We start from the raw sequence: 23,681 nt of genomic DNA, 5'->3' as shown, positions 1-23,681 counted from the left end.
TTTGGATAAGCACTGAATGAAGTAAATAACAATGCAAGAAAATATGTGTGCTATAGGCTGTACACAGAATGTTAATACTCTCAGAAAGGGGAAGAGACTGAATGCAATACTGCTGCCATAGCCATATCTGCCAACTATTCAGTAACAGGAAGACATGATCAGCTGCTGGAATATTTGCAGTATATACCCATGTTATAGCCAGTATCTCTAAACAAACAATGCCACTACCTATGTAACCACTGATCACAACAACCTGGGAATTATGAGCATGTTTGTATTATATGTAATATTAGAGAGGACAAGATAGTGAAAAGGTAAGAAAAAGGGAAGGGAGGAGAGAGAGAGAGAGAAGGATAATATACAAAGATTTGTGGGAGTGAGTTTGAGATGATATGTAAACTCATGAATAGCAAAGCCATAAGTGGGCTGTGCAGACCATACTAGCTTACTACACAACCATCAATTCTTCCTGTGAAGTGTTTACAGAAAGCATTCTTCACTTGCTATAGTATTTTGCCTCTAGACCCAAATGCCTTATTTACTGTAAATCAACTCCTCAAAGACTCTAAGCAAGAGAAAGCATAAACACAATTGATGAAGAAAAATAACAAAAAAAATATTTTCTAAGAATTTGGAATATTATTTTTCACAGAAATACACATAGCTCACATCTAGAGGTCTATATCCACTCATTCAAGTGGTCATCATTTCTAGTTCCGATACAGCCAAAAGTTTTATATCGCATTATTACAGCAATAACACAAAATTTCAGCTGTGTGTTTCAAGCATTTTAGGAGTTTCCTGTCCCAACACATAATTCAGATATGTTTCTGGCAGTTTGACTTTTAAAGGAATTGAAATAGACTGAAGCAGTTCAGATATTTGAGGCCTGTAACTGAGTTTAAGGAGCACAACAGCCACAACTACATTGTTGTCACTGTCAATTTACAGGCACTCGAAAAACTCCCTTTCCCTTCTTTATGGAGCCATATTTCTAATGCTCATGGAACACTAAAACTTCCATTTATCCCTCCCAATGCAGGCACCTACCTGAAAGGCTCATTTTGGGAGAGCAGGTGTGTGCATGTGCTGTGTGTCTGTCTCACACACTCCTACCTGAGCAGGTAGCAATGCACAACTGAAGTGCAGTAAGCTGTACTGCAGAGTCACCCCATTCTCTCTGAACTAACTCTACATCCTCATCTGTACTGAACAGAAGTATTTAACTGAAGTGCCTAAAACTAATGTAAGCAAACCCAGGCCTAATCAGAATGTTAGGAATCTTCACTCATTCATCTCAGCTATTAACCCTTCCCAATTTCCAGTCTATAAAATGGGTAGCATCAGCACTGCAAAGTACAAACTAAGCTTATGGTTAGGAAACACCTACCACAACATGGATGCTATAAATTGGCTGTTGCCCTTAAGTCATATGTCCCTATTTACAACAGTGACAACCAAAAGAGCAAAACCTGGTATTGCACCTGCAGAGTACACATATTCAATATTTTATTCATTATCATATTTTAACAGAGGTTCAGATTTGCGTAGATTTAGACTATTATTTAGACTCTGCAACAGCCTCAAACTATTTTACTCCTTTACCAAGGGATATGAAAAACAAAATCAGGTTGATTCCTTATTATGAGGCTGTGTTCTAGAAGCCATCACTAAATACAATTATTCACATACACCTTCTCTCTCCCCCTCAGAAGTATTTCTTGTTGCAGACTGACTGCTCATAGTTGATGCCAGTTAACAAAATTCACCATCCCACGGCTTGAACAAATAGGAATTCTTCATTCCAGTAACATTGTATCAATCAATATATTCATGTAAACAACTTGTTAAAAAAGTTTTAACTTTTAAGGAAGGAGATGGAGTCTCTCAAAATTCTTTCATATTTATCTGATTGGTGAGGATGCAGAACACCTGCTTCCTCTTCTCTGAAGGCAACAACTGGGGGAGGAAAAAAGAAAGAAAAAAAAAGAAGAGATATTTGAACATAATTTGCTCAGGGCAAACAGATCTGTTTGGTCCTTTAATGGAGACTTTCTTGATAGATTTTGTTCTTGTGTGCCAGAGATGCAAGCTCACCCTGCACCTGGGGAGTTGGCAGTTATGGGGAGGCTGGAGGAGTCAGTTTCTACATTTTTTTTTAAATTTCCTTACTCGTTTTTTCCAAAGATTTTTGCTTTTTCACTTCCTGGTGCTTGTTCCACAATTCTACCCAAGATGCATTGAAAGCAGGAGAGAAAGAGAAAGAGTCAGCAGCTGGTCAGACAGGTGAAAATGGGGAAAAAAATTTCAAACAAGAACCCCACCCCTTCACCTCAAAAAAACCCAAAATAAAGCAAAAGGAAAAAAAAAAGGGGAAAAAAAGGAAGAATTTTATGACAACTACTGAGTGAAGGGTTCATTAACACCAGTTTAAAAGAAATCAGTGTTAGGTTTTGAGCACTGCATCATCTCTGAGTAACAGTATTCAGACATTAGAGATGACTTCATACAGTGATGGTGGTGCACCCCCCCTCCCCTCCTCGCGCCACACTTCGACAGCAGTTAATCAACTAAGGAAAAACAGCTCTTATGAACAAATAATTAATCACCTTTACTAAGAAAGGGATTTAAGACTGTCAGATATTTACCGCTCTAAAACATAGGCATCACAGAAGTTCTAATTAACAGAAACATTTTCATGTCTAGTTTATATCACTCAAAGGAGAAAGACACAAAAAACAACAGAAGCAATTCCAAAAATATTAAAGCGTCGGTTAACACAACATTTAATCAATATTATGTCTTAGATATTATCACAAAGTTTACACGTTATTTTTGACCTGACAACATTCTCAATGAATGCCTGGCTCTGCCTATGAACCTGTCCTATATGCAAAGAGTTGAACTTCTCTGCATCCACTTGCTCCTATCAGGGTACAGAGAATAGAAAATGATGAACTAAAATGAGCAAGATATCACACATGCTTCACTCCAACTTCCAGAACTCAAAGTCACAGCACTCTAATCAAGTCGACAAATTCTGTAAGAGAATATACAATGCACAGACCAGCAAAACAGTCTGAAGTTTTCTTAAAAGTGAATTTGAAACTCAGCCCTGGGACAAAACAGTCATAAGGCACTTGCACTTTTCTACCACTCATATCGTTCAACTCTGAAATGCAATCACCTTTTCTGCTCAGAAACATCAGATCATTCCAGGTGCTGGCCCTTTGGCCAAAGGAAACATTACAAGCTGACATGGTGAGCTGACTCTAAGTGTTAGGCACGGTCCTCTCTCACTAGCACCATTTAAGTTGGGGATGCTACAGAGGAAGATCCTCTTAGAAAAGTGGCAAATGGAAGGACAAAGAAGTAGAATGTTCTTTTACTGGTCTTTAAGAAAATTTCCTGAGCAACTGAAAGATCATTTAAGTGTATTAGAAACCCATTCCACCCTGCAAATAGCAGAAATAAGGGCAAGACAGGCTCTAAATAAGTTCTGTTGAGTAAAATGTCCACTGAAAAAAAATTTAAAAGGATAGGTTACAACCGTGGAGTAAGGCTCCAAAGTATTATGAAAGAAGATATAAGGAGTGAGACATGCAACAAGGTAGAAAAAGCTAGAAAGATGGCTTGTAGCCTACCAATTTCTAGATCTGCTTCATGATTGATGGATGTTCCTTTAACTTTCATAAATAGACAGATGGATAAGATAAAACTGCTGGGGGATCCAAACAGCATCCTACAGGCTTATCAAGCTGAGCATACACTGACAAAGATAACAATCTCTAAGATGGACTGAATTTGTTTGTTAAAGGGCTTTAAAAACATCTGGCCTCTTCCATGCTCAGTCTATATGGCTTTACTTTAAAAATCACCAGTCTGAAAGCTACAACACCTGCCATTAACTTACTTTTAGCTGACCTGTCTGTTAATTTAGTGTAGAATAGATCCTAGCACATTAAAAACAGACTAGATTTTACTGTCAATTACTTAGTCAAAGAAGAAAAACAAAACTTCAATAAACTCACAGGGCATAAAATACTACACCTATGGCTTTGTTACATGACCCTGAACTAAACAAGACAGCAGGTCCAAAAAGGACCTGATGGGCATGAAGTATGTAGCACAATCTTTTCTGTTGAAAAAAAACAGCCAAAATAAAGTGATCTGACTGGATTATAAAATTATTTAAAAACTAGTAATGGAAACTTCAGTAAGTACTGACATTTTCATTAACAGTTATGGAAAGTATGCAATAAACCAAACTTATCACTAACATAAAGGGGTAAATTAATTATCAACTTAAAAGCCACCAGTGTCCTAACAAAAAGATCTACACTACAGGTGATAAACCCTGGAAGGCAAGAATCTCAGAAGTAAGCAATTGGTGAGTATCAGAAGCATCATCTTCATACTGAATTTTCTAGGTAGGAATTAGGTAGCAAGCACAGTCAAGATCAAAGCTCAGATAGTAAAAATACATCCTACTTCACCTCAGAAACAGGAAACCCTGTGAACTTTATGGCCATTGTTCCTGTAGTACCAGAAAACTCCACAGATTTAGCTACCATAGATTCAGCTCTAAATTTGAGATGCAGTTTAATCACCACACTAACATACACTTTACTTGACTACTGCAAACAGAACTGTACATTATTTTGCTCCATCCTTCTGAAGACTTCTCATTCTAGTATTTCCTCCTGTATCTAGGTAAAAAGGGTAGCAGCCCAATTTGTATTTCATCTATACAATACCAAGAGATTAATTCAAAGTTTTATTTATGTATCTGCAACCTGAGGCTGTAAGTACCTTCCAAACTTCACAGAATCACAGAACTGCTGAAGTTCAAAGGGACCTGAGAACATCACCTAGTCCAACCTTCCTGCTTAAAGTAGGATTGACTAAAGCTGCCTGCCACAGGACCATGTCCATTCAGGTATTCACTTTCTCCACAGATGGAGAATCTACCACCTTTCCAGGCAACCTAGTTGTTCCAGTGTTGGATGACCTTCATATAAAAACATTTTTTTCCCCATATTTAAATGGAACTGCTTACAAATACCTTATTTCAGCAAGATGCACATGTTTACCAAATGCTCTTCCTTAAATAAATTAGTTTGAATGAGAACACCTGCATTTCACAGCTAAGCCACGACTAACGCCAGCCCTGTATATCCAAAGTTGTCTGACTCTGAAGTTTCTATGACAGAATATAAAGAAAGTATAATAGGCAAGCAGCATTAAATTATCTCTCTGCAACACAAGAGAAACATCCTTTACTTCTAGATCACACGAATCAAATGAACATGGAGACTACACTGTTTTTACAGCAATTTCCTAAAAAGTGACTTGCATGTTCATGTTTTGTTGTGAAAGACAAAAGCAGTTAGAAAAAAAGGCTTCAGGAAAAACATTCAAGTCTTTTGAACTTAGCCAGTCTAGGTAAAACCATATTCTTCTTGTAATTTAGCTCCATAAAAGACAAGTGGAAACCATCATAGCATCAGAACCACCAATGAGAATGCACCTTTGCCTGTCCTTGAAGACTGTGAATTGTTTAAGGCTTATATTCCGGCAACAGTAACTAACGTGGCATATTGCACAGCACTTCTTTTGAAAAGCACTTCTTATGATGCTTCACAAACAGGAACTATCAGTCTATGATTTCCATTTCTATGAGGCTTTAATTTCATGAGAGGGAAAGAAGCAGTCTTAGCAACCTCATCAAAAGATCTCTCTTCATTCTTTAAAAGAACACTGTCCTAGAGCCCGGGTTATTCTTAGTTGTGCCAGAAGCATACTTTCCTTTTTCTCTTCTACGGAAAAGTAGAAGAGAAAAATACCCAGACCAAACCAAACAACTATCTAAAATGAAGTACCTAGAGCAAACCAAACGACTAACTGAAATGCTGAACATCTCAATCTGCAACTCTTTCAGATTCCTGACAGCTTTTCAAATTGAGTGCAAGACTAGTTTCTGAGCAACTGCCTCCATAGATTACCTCCTTAAACAGAAAGCCAGTCAAGTCAGAGGGGTTCAGCATCAGTTCAGGACTCGACAGCACCCAGCCTGCAGTTATTAGGTGTGTATAAGAATGCATGTCTGTACTCCTGTCACTTGGCTGCTCAACACACACATTCCCTTGTCTTATGCCACAAACTACATACAAATCCTCACAGCACCACACTTTCAGATTAATCTTTCAGACAGTGATTCCACAAAAATGTTATTTTAAACAGGCTGCAAGAAGCAATGTCTATAATTTAACATGACATAATTTTGCAGTTGAGAAAAAATTTCTCATATGCTGATGGTACTTCTCATGTTTACAACCCACAGCCCAGAGGATCCAACCAAAGTAATGTTTTTCTTTCTTCTCCACCAAAAAAAGTCTGTAAAGCCCTTTCTAAATAAAACAGTTCTGAAAGGCCTATTTCAAACGTTTTCCCATGACATAGGGAAAAGCTAGGCCATCTAAGAGTAAGACAGGAAAATCTCCAGTGAGCAGCCTAGCAGATGCTGTTTACAAGAGCACACATTCTATTTGCCATTCCATAGAAGGAAAATCCATCACTCCTGCTCACTGAAACTGTACACTGTAACTAAAATCCTTTTGGAAATTTTGTTGTTTACAAACAGCAGATTTTGGATCCCACTTATATCAGGATACAATCTACATAATTCACAGGTAGCCAGCAATGACAGAAAACCTTTATTTCACGTTTCCCTTCCACAGCTGCCCTTTCTGAAGTCCTGCTGCCCCTGTTCCTCTTTTGCCATTTCCCACTGCTTGAAAACAGCAATCACAGAACAAAAAATAAGGCTGTTTAAGGTGTAATGAAATATAGAAACAATTAAGATTAGACAGCTTCTGGGAGAAAATTGCGGTGGATAGTTTATCCAAGAGTAGGGTGAAAACACATATGATTGTTCCTTGTGATCCAAGGTGTAAATGAAGCATGTTATAGTAGCAATGTAGTGTGTTAAAATGAAGAGAATGCAAATAGAACCTAATGCCAAACCACAAGTCCCCCCTGCACTTCACATGCACCTCAATACACACCAATGGAAGCAATAAAATTTTCTTCCTTTAGACTTCTTGTGTCAAACTCCCTTGGCCCTTTGCCTGCAGGGCTGGGTGGCTTTGGCATTAGCTGAGGTACCGGCAGCTGCATCGCAGGTTTTGGCTCCACTCTTGGGGATGATGCAGGATCCTTGCCAACTGGAGTGACAGATCCATCTGTAGGACTTCGTTTTCTCTTTTCTGGTTCTTTAAATTAAAAGAACAGTGTTGAGAGAAAATAAATTAATTAATTAATAGAAAGAAACCTAAGAAAAAGGAAAATGAGAGCAAGAGAAGAAAGATGAGACAGATGGTCTCACCTAAACCATTAAGCCTGGCACTGAAACAGCTCAGTGCCACATTTGTTCCCACAGGCCAATATGGCTTGCTGATAGTCTGACACACTGGTGGAAACAGTAGAGGAGAAACCCAGAGTTTTAGGGATACTCAAGTATCTCATTTCTGTATATCTGAAACCTAGGAATGTTCTCTGACACAGTAACTGTAGCATCTCCTCTGCTGAACTGTGAAAAATTAAACAACTCTGCCTAAACTACCAAGAATACAATTTGTAGAAGATAATTAAGTTCCACTCACAGTGCAAAAATTACAAATGCAATCAGTTTCATGGGTAACACTAAATGAAACTTCAGTTAGGGGAAAAAAAACAAAAACAAAAATACCAATCAGCTATAGCTCTTCCATAAATCTCTGAGACTTCCTAGAACCCTATGTCCCTAAAGGCAGTTTGGATTTCTCTGTATCAAACCCCACAGTTTGAACTACAGCAAAACCTTCAGAAAATAATAATTAAAACCAGGTTTTCCATAAAGAGCCTCCTGCACAAACTGTTTCAATATCTGATGAATCTAATAGCCAAAACTTCATTTCCTATTATCTAAATCTGTCATACCACTAGATTTTGTGATACCTTTGTTCAGTGGATTTAAGATTCTGCTATCACTACAACCTCTCTATTAAGACAGTAAGTGAAAAGAATCAACACCTAACACTCAACAGAATGAACAATTCCATCCTTTAGAGCAAAAGTGTTTCCCCAATTCCTTGCAGATCTTTCAGAAACCTTCTCAACTTTGCAAGATGTGAATACCAGAAGCAGGAGTACTACCTCAGTTGTGGGTCTTGTTACTGATGTATCAAGATACTATACTGTAGCTACATTCCAAATGTGTATTCACAGATACACAGTGCCCCTCTGCCCAGTTTTTACAGACACAGTAAATAGTGGGAAGTTCATATACAGCAGCAGGAGACTGCTTCCTAGGATATAACTCCCAATCCTACTATTATTGTCAACTATCCTTGTTCCTAAAAACAAGTCCTCAGTTTGACCATATTATAATAACTTAATCACAACCATTATAAAGACTTAGCTTATCTAGACAAATAAGCTATATCCATCATGTCCTGTAGGATTACTAGTTTATTCCTATATGTTAAATAATATCAACATAAGGACTAATCTCTATACATTTCTAGAAATAAATACTAATTTCAACTAACTGAAAACAAGTAAAACATACTAAACAGTTAAAATTTTACTGCAAATTAAGATGTTATGCAATAATGAGAAGAGTCTTTAAAAGTTTGCACCAAATTTTGTCCGTCATGACCACAATTAGTGCACTGGGAAAACTCTACTTACCATCAAATTACATTATTTGGTCTTCACTCTAAAACTATTGAGTTTTACATCAGCCACTCCAATTTTCTTTAGAAATCAGTGTCAGACTAAAAGCTTTTAATACCAAGACCAGCCCATTCTCCACATCCAGGACTGTTCCATTAGCACAGCCTTCCTTACCCTTCCTTAGCATTCCAACAATGACTGGAAAGGAACACAGGGTGTATCTAAGCCAACTCATAAAAAAATTCCTGATACAAGACCCAGAACACCACCTATAAAGGGTTTAGTAGATGCTACTCCTCTGCTACAATGAAATAAGTAACTTTTCATCATTTGAGATTACAGAAAAATCAGATACTAAGAAGAAGTTTATCTTTTTGTCATCTTTTGCTTTCTTCCTTAGCATGCATTTTCTTATTTTGCATTAAGAATCAGATTCTTAAGAAACAGCTGAAAAATAAAGAGGTATTTTCAGACTTTCTTTAAGAATATTTAGTTGTATGAGAATAATTGTGTAGTGCAACGTGGCTGGTAAGATGGTTTCATACGGTTCCACATTACAAGTATCTCCCTCCCTACTGAGGTTGCCTGCAACAACTTTTCAAGACTGTGGCTGGAACAGTTTTAGCTGAAGGTCCCCATTCCTAGACTTCCCACTTCAGCTGTAGAAGTGCCAGGTTTTGTATCTTACTGCAGTGTTTCCATTTTCAAGTAAAGATCAGGCCATTATTTTGCTTAGGTCCGGTAACATGTGTGTAAGAAACACAAAACAGGCTTCAAGCTTTATAAGGCTTCAGTAACAATGGTACAATTCTCACCATTTTGGAAGTTTGGAAAAGCCCTGAAATCTCAAAAGGCACAAAACCAGCGACCTTCCCAATCATGTTTGGTTCATGAACACTGCAATCTCATGAACACTTTTCTTACCTTTATTATAGTAGTGAGTATGTGCTATCTCTAGCAGGCCAAAAACACTGGCCATGCCTCCCAGGCCAGCATTTGCATATGACTGTTCCAGGCTCAACACAGTGCACTTCAGCAGGTCCAGCATGCCTTTATAAACCTTGCGGCTGATCTCCTGCAATGAAAACCCCATTAGTGCTGCTATTTCGCACATGAGAAAGTAAGTCAAGAACATAAATTCCAGAAGTGCTGTAACACCAGCTTTTCGCAATTGACAAAAACCTCCTGTGAACTGAGCCTCAGCAGACACCCAGTGTGAGCACCCTGCTGAGTTCTGCACTGACCACGTCCTGTATGACATCCTGTCGAGCATCCTCCTCGGACTGGATCGTGCGGTTCAGCTTGCTCAGGACAAAGACACGCAGCTGCTCACTCTCCAGCAGACGCCGGACTCTCTTCATGTTCAGCCAGCCAACGCCTTGCCCATCAAGAACATTGTGTACCACCTCCTTCAGGAATTGCTGGTTCTCACTGATACATTTAAGAGAAAGCAGGCAAAAGTTAGTTAACCTCTGCTTACTTTGCCTTGCATGGGAAGACGGCTATGGCCAGGGCACACACAGAAGTACCTTCCCTATCAATAGGAGCTGGCATGTAGCTCTGTCTGCTGCTAATGTAACTGCACACAGCTCAAGCTCTGTTCCATAGGTGTAGTATCAAATACTCTATTTTGTCCTTTATTTCCTACAAAAAGCCATAATCAGGCTTTCCTCTAGCTCCTCTAGGTACCACTCTACCCTTCACTTTCACAGCACCCCTCAGAATCCATAGGAATCCTTTATGCCTCAACCTTCTTCCATAGCCCCCAATCTGAGCTGTAGGCTTTCTTTGAAAGAGGAAGTACAGCACTACTAATGCATTACTGCAGCAGCCTTGGCACATGTTTTGTGTGGCACATTTGCTCAGCTTCTTTTCCCACAGAGGGAAAGGTAACCTAGTCTGTGCAACCTAGTCTGAACTGCATCCTAGTCTGAACCTAGTCATTCCCCAGTCTGAACTACAGTTATTGTTCTTACTTGTCCCCCAAAGCCACTAGAGCAAAATAAATTCACTCTACCCATGACTGCTACATAAGAAAGGGAGGAGAAAGCACAGGCACAGGTCAGGTAATCTTTACTTGCACCATTCTGAGTCTCTTCCCAAGGCTGAGGAAAGCACTTTATATGAATTTATGGAATCAAACTTCTTTGTTGAACTCAGTTGTTCCCCCTGCATGGTGCATTAAAACTCCAGTGGGCTAGATCACCTTGTTCAGAACACTCAATTACAAAGAATAACTACTGAGTTAAAGTAGAAACCTACAACATTTTGGATCTCAGGCAGAAGAAGGATACATTTTGGAGCTCAGAAAAATAAGCATGTGCACTATTAACTGTAAGACATCCATACCAAATCTTCTTAGACAATAACATGTCCAGGTCTAGGGCAACAGGAAAGTACTATTTAGTTTTCAACAGCTAGACTTCTGAGAAAACATTGAACAGGTATGAGGCCACTCTAACTACACTGTATACTTGAAAAGCAGGAAAAGATATTACCTGGAATTACTAGATCGTCCCTGAGGTGATGGAGACTCTCTTTTCACTGTTGGGCTGTGCTTTATGACTGAAGACTTCTGATCAACAAGGGCCCGTCTGTTTCCTAAAGAGGAGAGGAAACAGAATGAGAGGAAAAGGAGGGAAGAAAGCAAAGTGATCCCAGGAGAGTAACAAGCAACACTAAAGTTGGCTAACACACCTATTCGAATTACAGGTAACAGACTTCAAACAAAATGGAAACTCCAAAAAAGCAGCAGCGTATATCATATTCTAGCATCACACATCGGCAGAAAACAGTAATGGGAGTAATGCAGAGAGAAAAAGAGATGGTAATGGGAGCAGGAAGTGAGAGGCAGGAAAAGTTTGGCTGCTCTGCATGCAGTTCCACAACAAGGACCATCTTCAAATTAGTCACTTTATGTAAAAGCATAATGCATTGAGGGTGACTAGTATAGATCATGTGGTACTGGTTACCCAGCGAGAAAGGTAGCCCGAAGTCAGGCACAGGGAATGCTGGAAATTGTTACATCATGCACAGCTCATGCTGTAGGGAACCCACCTTCATTGCTTACTGGGCCAGCTTCAGTAATAATCTCCATTATAGTATTTAACCCAAATACTGGGACACAAAATATACAATTAGTAGTGTACTGAAATATCTACACTCCCCACTGTCAGCATCAAAAGAATCCAACTATCAGCTTCTTCCCAGCCCTCCCTCAAAATAAAACCCAAATGACACTAGAGCAGGAAGGATGTTTGAAAGCCCAAGACCACAAGGGCCAGAATAACTTAAGAGATAGTGCTTGACTTGAAATTTGGCATCGTGGAACCAGTATATTGCATCTTCAAGGACATTATTGCACATATTGTATTTGAATGGCACTACAAAAACCATCTGCATCACCAATGAAAAAAAATCAATGGATGCACATGAAATAAAAATTTAAAAGGAAAATGGAATGTGGTCAAACAGCAGCAATGAAATGGAGTCCCAGCATCATTTCCCATTACAGTTAGAAACACACACTTGGCAAGAACAAGTTAATACAGCAACTTTGTATCTCTACAACAGAGACAAAAACATCTAAAAACCACTGAAGTGCCCAGTGGGAATCCCAGTGAGCCAGCATGCACATGTAAATGAACACACACACACACACACACTCGCACATGCATAAAACAGACTGAACTACTCCATGGAAATCCCATCCTCATATCTGCACAGTAACATTAAAGGCCCTAGAGGATTAAAATAGTCAAGAAAAGAACACCAAAGTGCAGAAGATGAGGCACAAAGCATGAATGAGGAATGGCAAACCCCATCACTGTTTTCTTCCAATGCATGGAATCAGTCATTAAGTTTACCCATGGAAACAGCCCTGACACAAAGCATGTTTCTTATCCAGTACAACTGGACATAAAAACATAACCAACTGGTAAAAGGTTGTCAAAAACAGCTGTGCAGAGTCTCTGCTAGTGTTTTCACCCTACCAGTCCTGTTGCTCCTCATTTTACACATAGGGAATGATTACTTGTCTCAAAAACAAAGTCCAAAGCAGAAACACAAAATCCACCTTTTGGTCTTTGTTTCTACAAGGTCAAAGGTCAGCAAAACATCATACCAACCTTCATCCACATCCCTTCCCAATTCCAGATTAAAGTAATCTTTACCGATAAAAGTGATGAGGAGGAAAAAATAAATGAAAAAAAAATCAACACATTAAAACAAAAGCAGCAAGCTCTAATCAGATAGAATAACTCAAAAGGCAAAATAAAACCTCTCCTCAGTGTACATCTGAAAAGGTCTCAACACTACGACACCAGTGCAAGTTCAGTCACCCCTGTGATATTACATTTGGTACAAGGATGACCAGGCTGTCTAACACCCATGGTGTGAGGGGCATTTCTCTCGTGCCCATTCAGATATATTATCTAATGACACTGCAAACAGGAGATGTTCTAATGATAAGATTGTGTACGTATGCTAAGGATTGATCTTCACTCCCACAGAACTGAAACTACGGTTGTAATCTGATTTTCTATTTAGCAATCTGAAAAGATGATAAACACTTTTGAAACTCACATAATCTGCAGTCACCATGGGAGGTTGGCATTACCCCCATTTACAAATGCAGCATCATCACTCTTATAAACTACCTAAGGCTAAGCAAGAAGATAGTGGCAGTACAAAAGCAGGACCTACCTCTTGGTTCCCATTTTTTATATTAAGTACTTAAAAATAAAACTAAACAAAATAGACTATGAATGTTGGTTTTGTTCTGTATCTGTTAACTCAGACTGGACTGGACACCCTCCCATCCCAATAGTGGTTGGGAAGAAGACTGACTGAGAAATATCACAACAATTTACTGTCTTGCTCATTAACACAGGTACTACCCAAATGACCAAAAGGCATCACTCCCAGGATTCCTGTCAGGGGTAGGACCTCAGACTGCCAAGTCACAAGAACTGAAAAGGCTGCAGAAGACAAAGAGAAAAATCATTACCTTTCAGGCTGGGAAACGGAGTATTTTTATCTCTCCCAACTTTGGTTGGTAGGGCTAAGTTGGACAGACTGAAACTTGTGCTGTGGTTTCTGTACAGGCTGCCTATGATAGAAGACAAAAACAATTAATGTCTACTGCTCACTGCACACACCCAAAGATCCTGTAATTCGCCATCTTATTTCAGATCCTTAATCATTAAGTTCTTCCTTATTACCCAAAACTCTCACAACCATAACATGACCTCATTTACATTGCAACCATATCTGTAATCAGATTATTCTTAACAGTACAAAAATATAAGCCTTAGTTTCGTGTTACAATAATGGATCAATTTCGTGTTACAATGTTGGATCTTCAAGGCTCTAATGTAACAGCAAAATCCTCCTGTCTTCCTGCACTCAGATCACATCACCTTAGGTCTACCTTCTAGTTTGATCCTGTTTTTGGGAGCAAATGAATGGCTGGGCCACATGGGAAAACAGGATGACAGAAGATCTGCAAAACATATAACTCTGAAGTGAGGACTGCGCACTGTGTCTTGTGAAACACTATAAATCTGCAATGGAACCATGCTTTGAAATAGAAGCTTTTCATTTATTAGGAAAAAACACACATTCTTCCTGGTACAGGCAGATCTTAAGGACACAATTATGCATCATCATCTGCTTAAGCCTGTAGACAGCCTGAAAGCACCACATTTAGATATACTGATTAACAATTCAAATTATTAATTTAAAGTGTCAACATATTATTTCAATTTGCTTTGGTTCTTTGGTTTTTTTTGTAGCCTTATTTTAGTAACAGTCATCTTACCAGAAACATTTAATGTATTTTCCCCAGTGCTAAAAACTTCTTTCACTGCTTTTTATTGTAGTGCAAGAGTAAAGTGGCCATGCCTTCTGTCACTCATTAAGAGATTCTAGATTTATGTTTGACACCTGTGTTTTTTTTAATTAAAATATAATTGAAAGTCGGCAGCCAAGGAATTGAATTTTGCACCTAAGCACACAACATGGCAGCATGGAAGGCATATTACTGTAAGATTTTTTTTATCCATTTCATAAAATTACACAATGCTTTGTTTAAATGAAACTGAAGAAATTTCTGATCTGTGCCCTAAAGTGCCATACAACTAAGGGCCTCACCACAAAACCAAAGTCCTTCTTACTGAAGAATATATAAAGCACTGCTGTCAGCAGCTGTCAGTAAGCCACCATGACTACTGGAGAGCTGGTAACAATTTGACAGGCAACTCGTTCTCTTGACTAGCCACCTCTCTATTCCATCTCTCTGTACACTCTGATATAATAAATAAAACTAGTTTAATTAATGCATCATACATACTTGCAAAAGACATGATGCCCCCAAAACCTTCGCTGCTGTTGTTGGAGATGGTAGAGTTTGGGGAGCTGGCCCTGGAATCTGAATCTGCATCAGAATCACTGGCCAGTTTTAAACTGTTTGGCCGAAGTAACTTCTGAGACCTTTAAAGAAATTAAGTACATCTGTTATTAGCATTCCCCCTTCCCGCCCCAAATCAATACATCGTGTGGTTGTGGGAAACTGATGTTGGTCTCACTCCCACCAGTTTTCACCATACTACCTGCACCCTCTGGAAGAAAAAAAACCACCCAAACAAACAAGGAAAAGGAAAAAAAAAAAAAAGAGAGAACTGAAGAACTGAAACATCTTACATGCAGGCTTTTATAGCCTTTCAGGGCATGCTGAAAACTTGTCTACAAAAGGGCGTGGGCAGACTTGCAGGTGAAAGGGTTCTGGTTAGAAAGGGGTAACAAGAAAACCCATTGCCACCAATCACTGCAGTGATCTTTCCCCCAAAAGACAAAGATTTACCAAAACAGTTTAAAGAAATCAGTACATGACATACCAGAATGTTCTAGAAAGAACTGTTAATTCTCATAGCTTCTATTGCTTAAAAGTAAAGTAAGGAACTGAGGGACTAAGCAAAGGCTTTTATTCAAACCAGAATGGTTGACAGCACTTCAATGTTAAATAAAAGTGATCAAGAATACATCTCAGTAGCCAAAGACATTTGAGCGCACAAATGTTAAACTACATGAAGCAGACAAAACCCCAGAAGCGCTGAACAGAAGGGCAGGAGACAAGGAGGACTCGCCTGCTTCCATTGAGATTCTGGTTAAATCTTGGGGTGTAGCTCTCTTCCTGCTCATCATCTTCATCCTCTGTAGGAAAACCATACTGTGGTTCAAAGTATGGATTGTCATACTCTCGCTTCCTCACCACCCCTTCTGAGGAGCTCATGCTGCCAGCTGTGATGTCACTCTCACGACGATCCAAGCTTATCTTGGGAAAGCTTGGTTGCAGTGGCAAGGAAGAGAGATGGTTTGAAAATCCAGCAGCCAACTTCTCTTCTATTTCTGCTGAGTCTGCTGCCTCCTGTGGACCAGTCAAATCATTGATCTGTTCGCTAATGTGGGGTACATACAACTGAAGGGCAGGACAAAAACAATTATTTCAAACTGGGAAATCTGCACAGTCCTTGCTGCTTGCTACGGGGCCCCCACCACATCCTCACTATCTGTATCTCTAAACTAGGATTTCATACACACTGCAGTATCAGTGCATTGTTCTGGGGACTTACTTCCCTTTAAAACAGCTCTGACTAGTAAGTGTTAGCTCAGGATAATGGCTTTCCATTACCATGTTCCCATTCTTCTTAAAAGACCACAAATTCATGAGTTTCCTCACCCCACTCCCCGTTCCCCTAAAGATATCAGGTCTTTCCAGATGCTGTAAAAGCAATTCCTGCAATCTCAACCTGGACCATTTCTCTCTGCTAATGCTGCATTTTTCAATGCACTGGAACTTTTTATACAGGAATGGTCTATCCCAGCATAAGAGGGTACCAGCAAACTCCACCTTGCTCAGAAAGTCCAGGGTGAGCATGCAATTAAATCTGTGCATGGTGTCACAGTCCTATTAGCTTTTGCCCTTCTCAGAAAGAACCACGTGCATTCTCCCCTTCTTTATATCCTATTACGCTGATCTTGAGGCTGAACTCATCTCAGTACACACATGATTCACTCCATGGATGACAGTGCTGGGGCTGCTACTGGCTGTAGTACTGGAACTTGAGCGAGGCTGGTTGTTCTCTTGGGAGTTCTCACTGTCCATGGTCTGTTCATCGGGATCCCCTGAATATTCTTGAAAATCATCAAATTCTACTTCACTAGCATCACCAAGGGCTGCATGAGTCAGGGGATCAACATCTGCAAACACATCATTATTCATTAAACAACATTGCCTTCCTCAGCCTTTTGCCCATCTAACTAAATATTCCTAGAAGATGAGGACTGCTCAACAGAATCAACTTGTATAAAAATTTAGGTTGTAAAGAGCTTTTGGAAGTCATCCATTCCAGTTCTCTCCTCAAAGCAGGAGCACCTACAAAATTAAAGCAGGTTGCTCAGGGCTTTGTCCCACTGAGTTATGAAAGTTTTCAAGGTTTGACATTCTACAGTGATCCTGGGAATCTAGTCAACTACAATAACCATTAAGTTCTTTTCCTTACATCTGAGTTTCCTTGTCACAGCTTATGATTATTACCTCTTGTCCTTGGGACATGGGAAATGTTTTGGGACTTCTAGATTTAGTTTATTGAACAAAGTGAGTGTTTATGCAGCTTCCATATAAGCCACAGAGAATGCATTAGTCTGTCCCTACTAGGACAGAGTAATACTTTAAAGCTAGCACTGAGAACCAATATGCAGGGGCAGGAGAGAGCTCACACTCTGCTGTCCATATCGCACAGTATTTACTGGCAGCAGCAGGTTGTTTCCAGATCTAGCGGACCAGTTTTGTTCAGCAGCACCTATTTCTGTTCTTCCTCTTCACAGTGTTGTTTGGAGGAAGTTGTTTATAAGCAGGAGAAAAATGTCTTTTCTCAGTCTATCCACACACTTTTACCTCAGAGCAAAACCACAATGGGACAATACTTTGTTCTGATTCAGAGATTATGGGGAGGCCTTTTTCCCAAAGTGCTTCAGATGAATGGGGAAAAGGAACCTACATGGACCTTGTGAAAGTAAAAGCAAAAGCTACTCACTTGGTGTATCACCATTAATGTCACATTTCATCATCTCACTGACAAAGTCACCGAGGGAGGAGTAGGAGGAACTTGAATCGTCGTAGTCGACGCTGTCACTGCCACTGCCGCAACAGGCGAGAGAGAGAGATGAGTGGCAGCATCAAAGCAACGGCAGGCTCTGATGCTTTGAAGATGTGAATCAGCACTGTTTTTATGGACCTCCTAAAATCTCATATAATAGTAGCTACAAACAAATTTCACAGGCCAACTTCATGAAAGGTAAGAGCAAAAACATAACTTTCAGGTGTGTGAGGAGTTATGAGAAGACATTTAAAATCTCTTAGCGAAGTTATGAGACTAAACATAAGTGAGTAGAGAATAGTGTATTAATTCACAAAATGTGTGTGTTTATGTAGGATAACTTCAAGGGAACTGGGAATCACAAGTAAAAGCAATTCCTTTTTGCACTAGTGATAAATCCCATTCTGTTAGGACCACAGGTGCTGTGCAGAATGCAAAATACATGCAAGTCCAAGGCCAAAAGATCTCACAAATCAGGAAGGAATGAAAGGGAATACAACTAGACACAAAACTCCAAGAAATATGGCCATAAACTACTATATAAATTTTCCTTTCATTTTACTAAACACACAAGGTGGTCACAGACTGGGTAGTACTAACGAGTTTTGCATAACTAAGGATAGGGAACAGAGATTTGGAAGAGTAGTAGGATGGGTGGGAGTATTTCCATTACTGCAACAGAAAGAAAGAAGAAACAGAGAAAGAACAGCGTGGAAGAAAAGACAATTAGGGTGTGAGGAAATTACAAATGTCAAGTGGCATAAAGGTACAAAAGAAAACAGGAAAATAAGTATGGAGAATCACATTAAATGAATACACTAGCAAAGGGTTAAGAGGTTTGCCGTGATAACAGAGCAGTGAGAAAATTTACTTCACTGCCAGTATTCTGCCCAGACAAGAAATGAAACAACAGCCTGGCATACTACAGGAAAAGGCTGCAAGTGAGAAGTAGGAGAGGTCCAACAATCTGAAATAACTCATGTCACTATGGGCATGTTCCCCACTAACCTGTCATCAGTGGGATCAGAATCTGTTTCCTTCTCTGCTGGGACATTCAGGGCTTCAGCCAGCTGTGAATTGCTGTCATAAACTCGATAGTGGATGGGCTGCAGCTGGTGAGCATACCACTTGGGTTTGTCACCAATTAGGGCTGGGTCAAACATGTCTGCACAAAAAACCAAGGAGAGCATTAATCAAACTCATTTACTGGTGTCAAAGGCTTCATTCACAGTGACACTACCCTCTACTAAGTCTTGAACAAAGGGACAGTCTTTGAGAAGCCTACAAGACTTCCCCATAATCAAACGAGGTAAAATTAATTGGAGGAGCAACTCACCAATAGCAGGGCTAACTTGGGAGAAGCATGAGGCCATACATAAAAAGAGAACAATATTCCTTGAACTAGATTTTCCTCCCCAGCAGGACTAATACGGTATAAAATTAAATCCTTCCCTAGAATGTCTGGTTTTTAACTCCTGCATTACATCCAAGTGCAGGAAAGGCAAGACCAACACTTACTGTTATGAATTCTTTGGAAAGCATAATTAGTAGGGTTGAGTGACCATTCTCCAAAGTATTCTACTGCCTGTGTTCTGGAAAGCTTATCTGCAAAAGGTGTTTGCTTCGGCCTAGAGGCAAGAAAAGAATTTGCCTGGAAGGCTACCACTGGTCGTGGGAAGAGGCGAAGAGTGCGAGTGTGCATTTGGAAACCTTGCAAAACATTTGGTGAGTTGAAGAATCTCACCATAGCAACCCTAAAAAGAAACAGAGAACAATACATTAGATAAAAACACAGAGCATAACAAAAAAGAAGAAAGAGTGCCCTTAAAAGGTATGCCATAGGCAATATTTCAAACCTTTGAAGAATGGTAACCTAACTCTTCTTAGAAAACAGCTGTCTTGCAAAAAATAAAAGAAAAATCCAAACAAACCAAAACCCAAGAAATCACTTTGTTCTAACTCACCACCTTGACACAAACACCCACTCAGTGGAGGATATCATTCTTGTTTCTACCAGCTGAGTGAAAAACTAAGTCCCAGCTTTTTTTTTCTGTAGTTAAGGTTTGTGATTTAAGCTGAGGATATAGTATCAAACTGACAAATCCAGGTAAAGTGGATGATCTATAGGAAAATGCAAGAAGCAAAACACCCCCTCAAGATACAAAGTTTTGTTCATGCAGATAATAGATATGAGATAAACACTGTAATTGCTGCTCTTTTCCCCACATGATGTCAAGGAGAATCTACAATAGTACCTGACAGATGCTGTTTCACCCACAGAAATGTTTGTGCTGCCCTTAAGTGCAAACTTTTATGAAGACTCAGTGCCACCTTCCTGTTAAGCCTCACCTGGTAGCCACATCAACAGAGTCCACATCATTTCCATAGATCAAAGGGTTGAATTCTGTGGAGGGAGTAGACTGCAAATCATTCTGTGGTCTTCCCAGCAGCAGAGGCACCTCCTGCCCCTCATGAAACTTCTCTAGATTAAGAATGGGCTGAGTATTCAGGCTCATGCTGGCCAGGGCCTATTGAAGGACATTATGCAAACATTGAGCAAGAACAGTTATTTAAGGAACAGATGATCAGAGCTACCCTGCCCTCTAGGCAATTGCATCCATTATGCATGCTCCATTAATTTGTCTTAAACCACCTCCACACTGAGTCAACAAGTATCTCCAGGCCCTCATTTATGCTGATTGTCAAAATGATCTCCTCAGTGCTGAAACAGTCCTGGAGCCAGTCAAGGAGTAGCACAGAATTTCACTTTGCTAGATCATTCATGACATGAAAACAGATAGTCCTAACTGGATCAGCAGTAGTATGGCACTGCACAACTCTACTGCTTGTAGAGTTATTTCCATGTGTAATTAGAATACATCTTGGGAATTAGAAGCCTTGAAACTTGCCCTTAAAGGTGGCTATACAACCAGTAATTTGATATTCCAGGAAAATGTGGAGACACCTTGACACAAACATCTGCTTGTATGCCCTGAAAACCTCCACTCTTCATTGGAATGAAGCCTTCATCTGTCCCTAAAGTTACCTCTTCAACCCTCATGAAATCTTCAAGGAGCAGCACAACTGGTGAATCAGTCCTGGACACCCAGACCTATCCTAAATCTTTCTCATTTTTCCCATTTGCCCACTGAGGCTTCATCTTTTCACTTAAAAAATAAATATATTAAACCAAAACAAAGAAACAAACAAACAAAAAAAAAACTCCAAAGGAAAAGGGTAAAATGGAAAATTGAGGGGAAAAGAATAAAATAAAGAACCTTGTTGTCAGGAGTGAGCAGCTGTTTCTGAGTGATTGCAGTCATGCTAACCAGACACTGGAGGCAAGATGGAAGATCATATGATAACACCACAGCAGCCCATCAGAGCCAAGACGAACACATGACCACAGAGAAACAGATGGAAGGAAAAAAAATATCTATTACTACCAAATATCACAAATGAGAGGAAAACAAAACGGACCACAAAATAGACACATCTTAGGAAAGAGGTATAACTGCCCCACCCCCAAACATTCATATCTGGCCACTCTGGAAACAGGCAAGCCTGTTGTCCTTAATGATGCAGCTAAGAACTTTCCACAGCAGTTTAAAAGCAGATATCCTGAAATTCATTTATTGACTCTAAGAACTAAAGGCACACAGAAGTGTCAGCCTTAATAATGTGGGTCACTATTTGTCTGCTTTGTACCAGCAGCACTCCTTTGCCAATGGCAAACCCTTCATGACAACGTCCATAGGAATACACATGGGATATAAGCTGCATTTGGGTAAACACTCCAAGAATTTTAAATATATCTTCAAAAAAATTGCAATTTATTATTCTGATACTTGAGTTTGCCTTCGCACTAGTAAGAAAGTTTTGCTAAGTAGTGCCTGAAATTGCAAGGGGGTGAGGCAGCAGTGGGGGGAAGGCTGATCTAACAAAACTCCAGGCAATACATCACTTCCATCTGTGCTGACAGCAGGTACTGGGATATCAGAGAGGTTACACACTTTGCTCTCCTGGTCTATGAGGAAAGAGAAAGAGCAAACCTCATCACATTAGTAACACACTTTACCTTTAGATACTGCATGCAGCGTGCATAAGGAAAACAGAAATAAAGAGATAAAACCTGCTTGACACGATCAGCCAGGATGACCCAAGCTGATTAATGGCTTAGCAGGACCTGAGAGGAGAGACTGACACTTCACACACAGATCTGTGAATGGAGGGGAAACAAAGATGATCATAGCTTGATGGATCAAGTCAGAGTTTAAAGCCCACATGGCAAACATAAAGGAGAAATCTGGAACTTTCTGTATTGACTGGAAACAAGTTAGCCTCAAACAATGGTAAAAATAAGAAACCGCCTCTGCTGTGTACAGGGACATTTCAGCTTTGCATTCACTGACTTGCATTCTTATCCACTCTAGCAGAAGACTGGGCAACACTACATATGCTACACTCTGCTGCATCTGAGTCCTTTTCCCAAAGTGCATATTACCTGTTTCAGATGCTTTTTCAGCTCTGAAGCTTCTGGCTCTGGCAGTGCTGGCAAAGGTTCTGCATTTGTGGGAACAATCACCTGGAATTAAGCACAACAACAGACTAAAAATTCCCCAGCTCTAGTCATTTCCAAAACAGAATCTCCAGCACTCCAGACACCAACGAATAAAAGACACAGAAGTAAAATAAGAAAAAAAACAAAACAACACAGTCTCAGATAGACACCAGCTCTTCACTTCTTTAAGGCTGTTATTGTTTACAATATAATAAACAATGGAGTTACTTTATCATTTACCACAAAAACAAGACATTTGAATCAACCCACACTTTCCTTCAAGTCAATGTTGTTATTCACATTTTCCTTAAATTAGCCTTGCTTATACCCTTGTACAAAGTGAGATACTTAGCCCCACTTGAATCATGACAACCTGTGGGAAGGTTCTTAACAGACTGGGTTTCTTAGGTAGGGCTATAAGTCAGTCTGACAATTAGTCAAGAAGAAAGTTCTATCATTTGCTTGAGGATTTACCTTCTAATGATATAGCCAGGTCAATTAACTGAAAAAGGATGCCTAATGCAAAAGACATGGGGACCTTGAGACACAACAAGGAATGGAATCCTAAAGTTTAAGATGGGAGTAGCAAAGGTAGACTGAGGCCAGGCATCACTAAATTCTCAGTGGGCACACTGGGACAGTACACAGCTCCTGGAAACAAAGCCACAACTTCTTATAGGTGCCACTTACCCTATTGGTATCCAGGTCAATAAGCCACACATCATCAGGCATTTTAAAATCCAGTTTGTAAAGGAAGAAACTTGCTGGAACACCAATGATATAAGGTGTAGGGGCTAGAAGCAACTGAGAAAAAGACAGACGTTACTAAGGACAAGATCTGCATTTGATATCACCATGTTCTTCCCAAATCTTTATTTATTGACTACTGTATGTTTATAGCAGAGTAGACAACACAAACGGCATTGATAAATAAGTAATTACTACCATACAATGGAAGCATTAAAAAAAAAAAGAAAAAAAGAGAATAAAAGCTCCTGCTCAGAAAGCCTCAATTTTCATCTAGGAGAAAATACACTTCCATCTCCCATGTTACATATCCCACTCCCACCAAGGACGTAATTTATATGGCTACATAGCTCTTTGGAAACAGCTTTCCATGTCTATCACGGTCCAAAAAAAAAATGTTCGGAGTAAGAGCCTATGTTGAAAAACAGGAAGTCATGGATGAATACCTCCTCAGCTCAAACTGAGTCTGTACCATTGTAAATAGGCACACACAAGGA

General features: G+C 39.7%; 1 protein-coding gene across 27 annotated transcripts in view; it reads right to left on the bottom strand.

The window, feature by feature from the left end:
* The window catches only part of MADD (MAP kinase activating death domain), a 68,628-nt gene that overhangs the window by 23,661 nt on the left and 21,286 nt on the right, over positions 1 to 23,681 (bottom strand). For 4 of the 27 annotated variants that reach the window (XM_064424815.1, XM_064424836.1, XM_064424825.1 and 1 more), the window contains exons 6-23: positions 23,128 to 23,241; positions 22,381 to 22,461; positions 21,155 to 21,211; positions 20,226 to 20,404; positions 19,395 to 19,630; positions 18,886 to 19,041; positions 17,814 to 17,921; positions 16,784 to 16,977; positions 15,864 to 16,195; positions 15,071 to 15,210; positions 13,727 to 13,828; positions 12,846 to 12,884; positions 11,776 to 11,835; positions 11,217 to 11,319; positions 9,963 to 10,149; positions 9,643 to 9,793; positions 7,068 to 7,274; positions 2,173 to 2,226 (exon numbers count right to left, since the gene is read on the bottom strand). In XM_064424815.1, coding sequence (XP_064280885.1) covers positions 2,173 to 2,226; positions 7,068 to 7,274; positions 9,643 to 9,793; positions 9,963 to 10,149; positions 11,217 to 11,319; positions 11,776 to 11,835; positions 12,846 to 12,884; positions 13,727 to 13,828; positions 15,071 to 15,210; positions 15,864 to 16,195; positions 16,784 to 16,977; positions 17,814 to 17,921; positions 18,886 to 19,041; positions 19,395 to 19,630; positions 20,226 to 20,404; positions 21,155 to 21,211; positions 22,381 to 22,461; positions 23,128 to 23,241 — 2,500 coding nt within the window. Of the gene's footprint in view, positions 1 to 2,172; positions 2,227 to 7,067; positions 7,275 to 9,642; positions 9,794 to 9,962; positions 10,150 to 11,216; positions 11,320 to 11,775; positions 11,836 to 12,845; positions 12,885 to 13,726; positions 13,829 to 15,070; positions 15,211 to 15,863; positions 16,196 to 16,783; positions 16,978 to 17,813; positions 17,922 to 18,884; positions 19,042 to 19,394; positions 19,631 to 20,225; positions 20,405 to 21,154; positions 21,212 to 22,380; positions 22,462 to 23,127; positions 23,242 to 23,681 lie in introns of all 27 variants that reach the window. The other 23 variants (XM_064424821.1, XM_064424830.1, XM_064424826.1 and 20 more) reach the window with 18 other exon arrangements.

This window comes from Passer domesticus, chromosome 6 (assembly GCF_036417665.1).
Source record: "Passer domesticus isolate bPasDom1 chromosome 6, bPasDom1.hap1, whole genome shotgun sequence".
Taxonomy (NCBI): domain Eukaryota; kingdom Metazoa; phylum Chordata; class Aves; order Passeriformes; family Passeridae; genus Passer; species Passer domesticus.
This window is presented reverse-complemented; position numbering and strand designations above follow the sequence as displayed.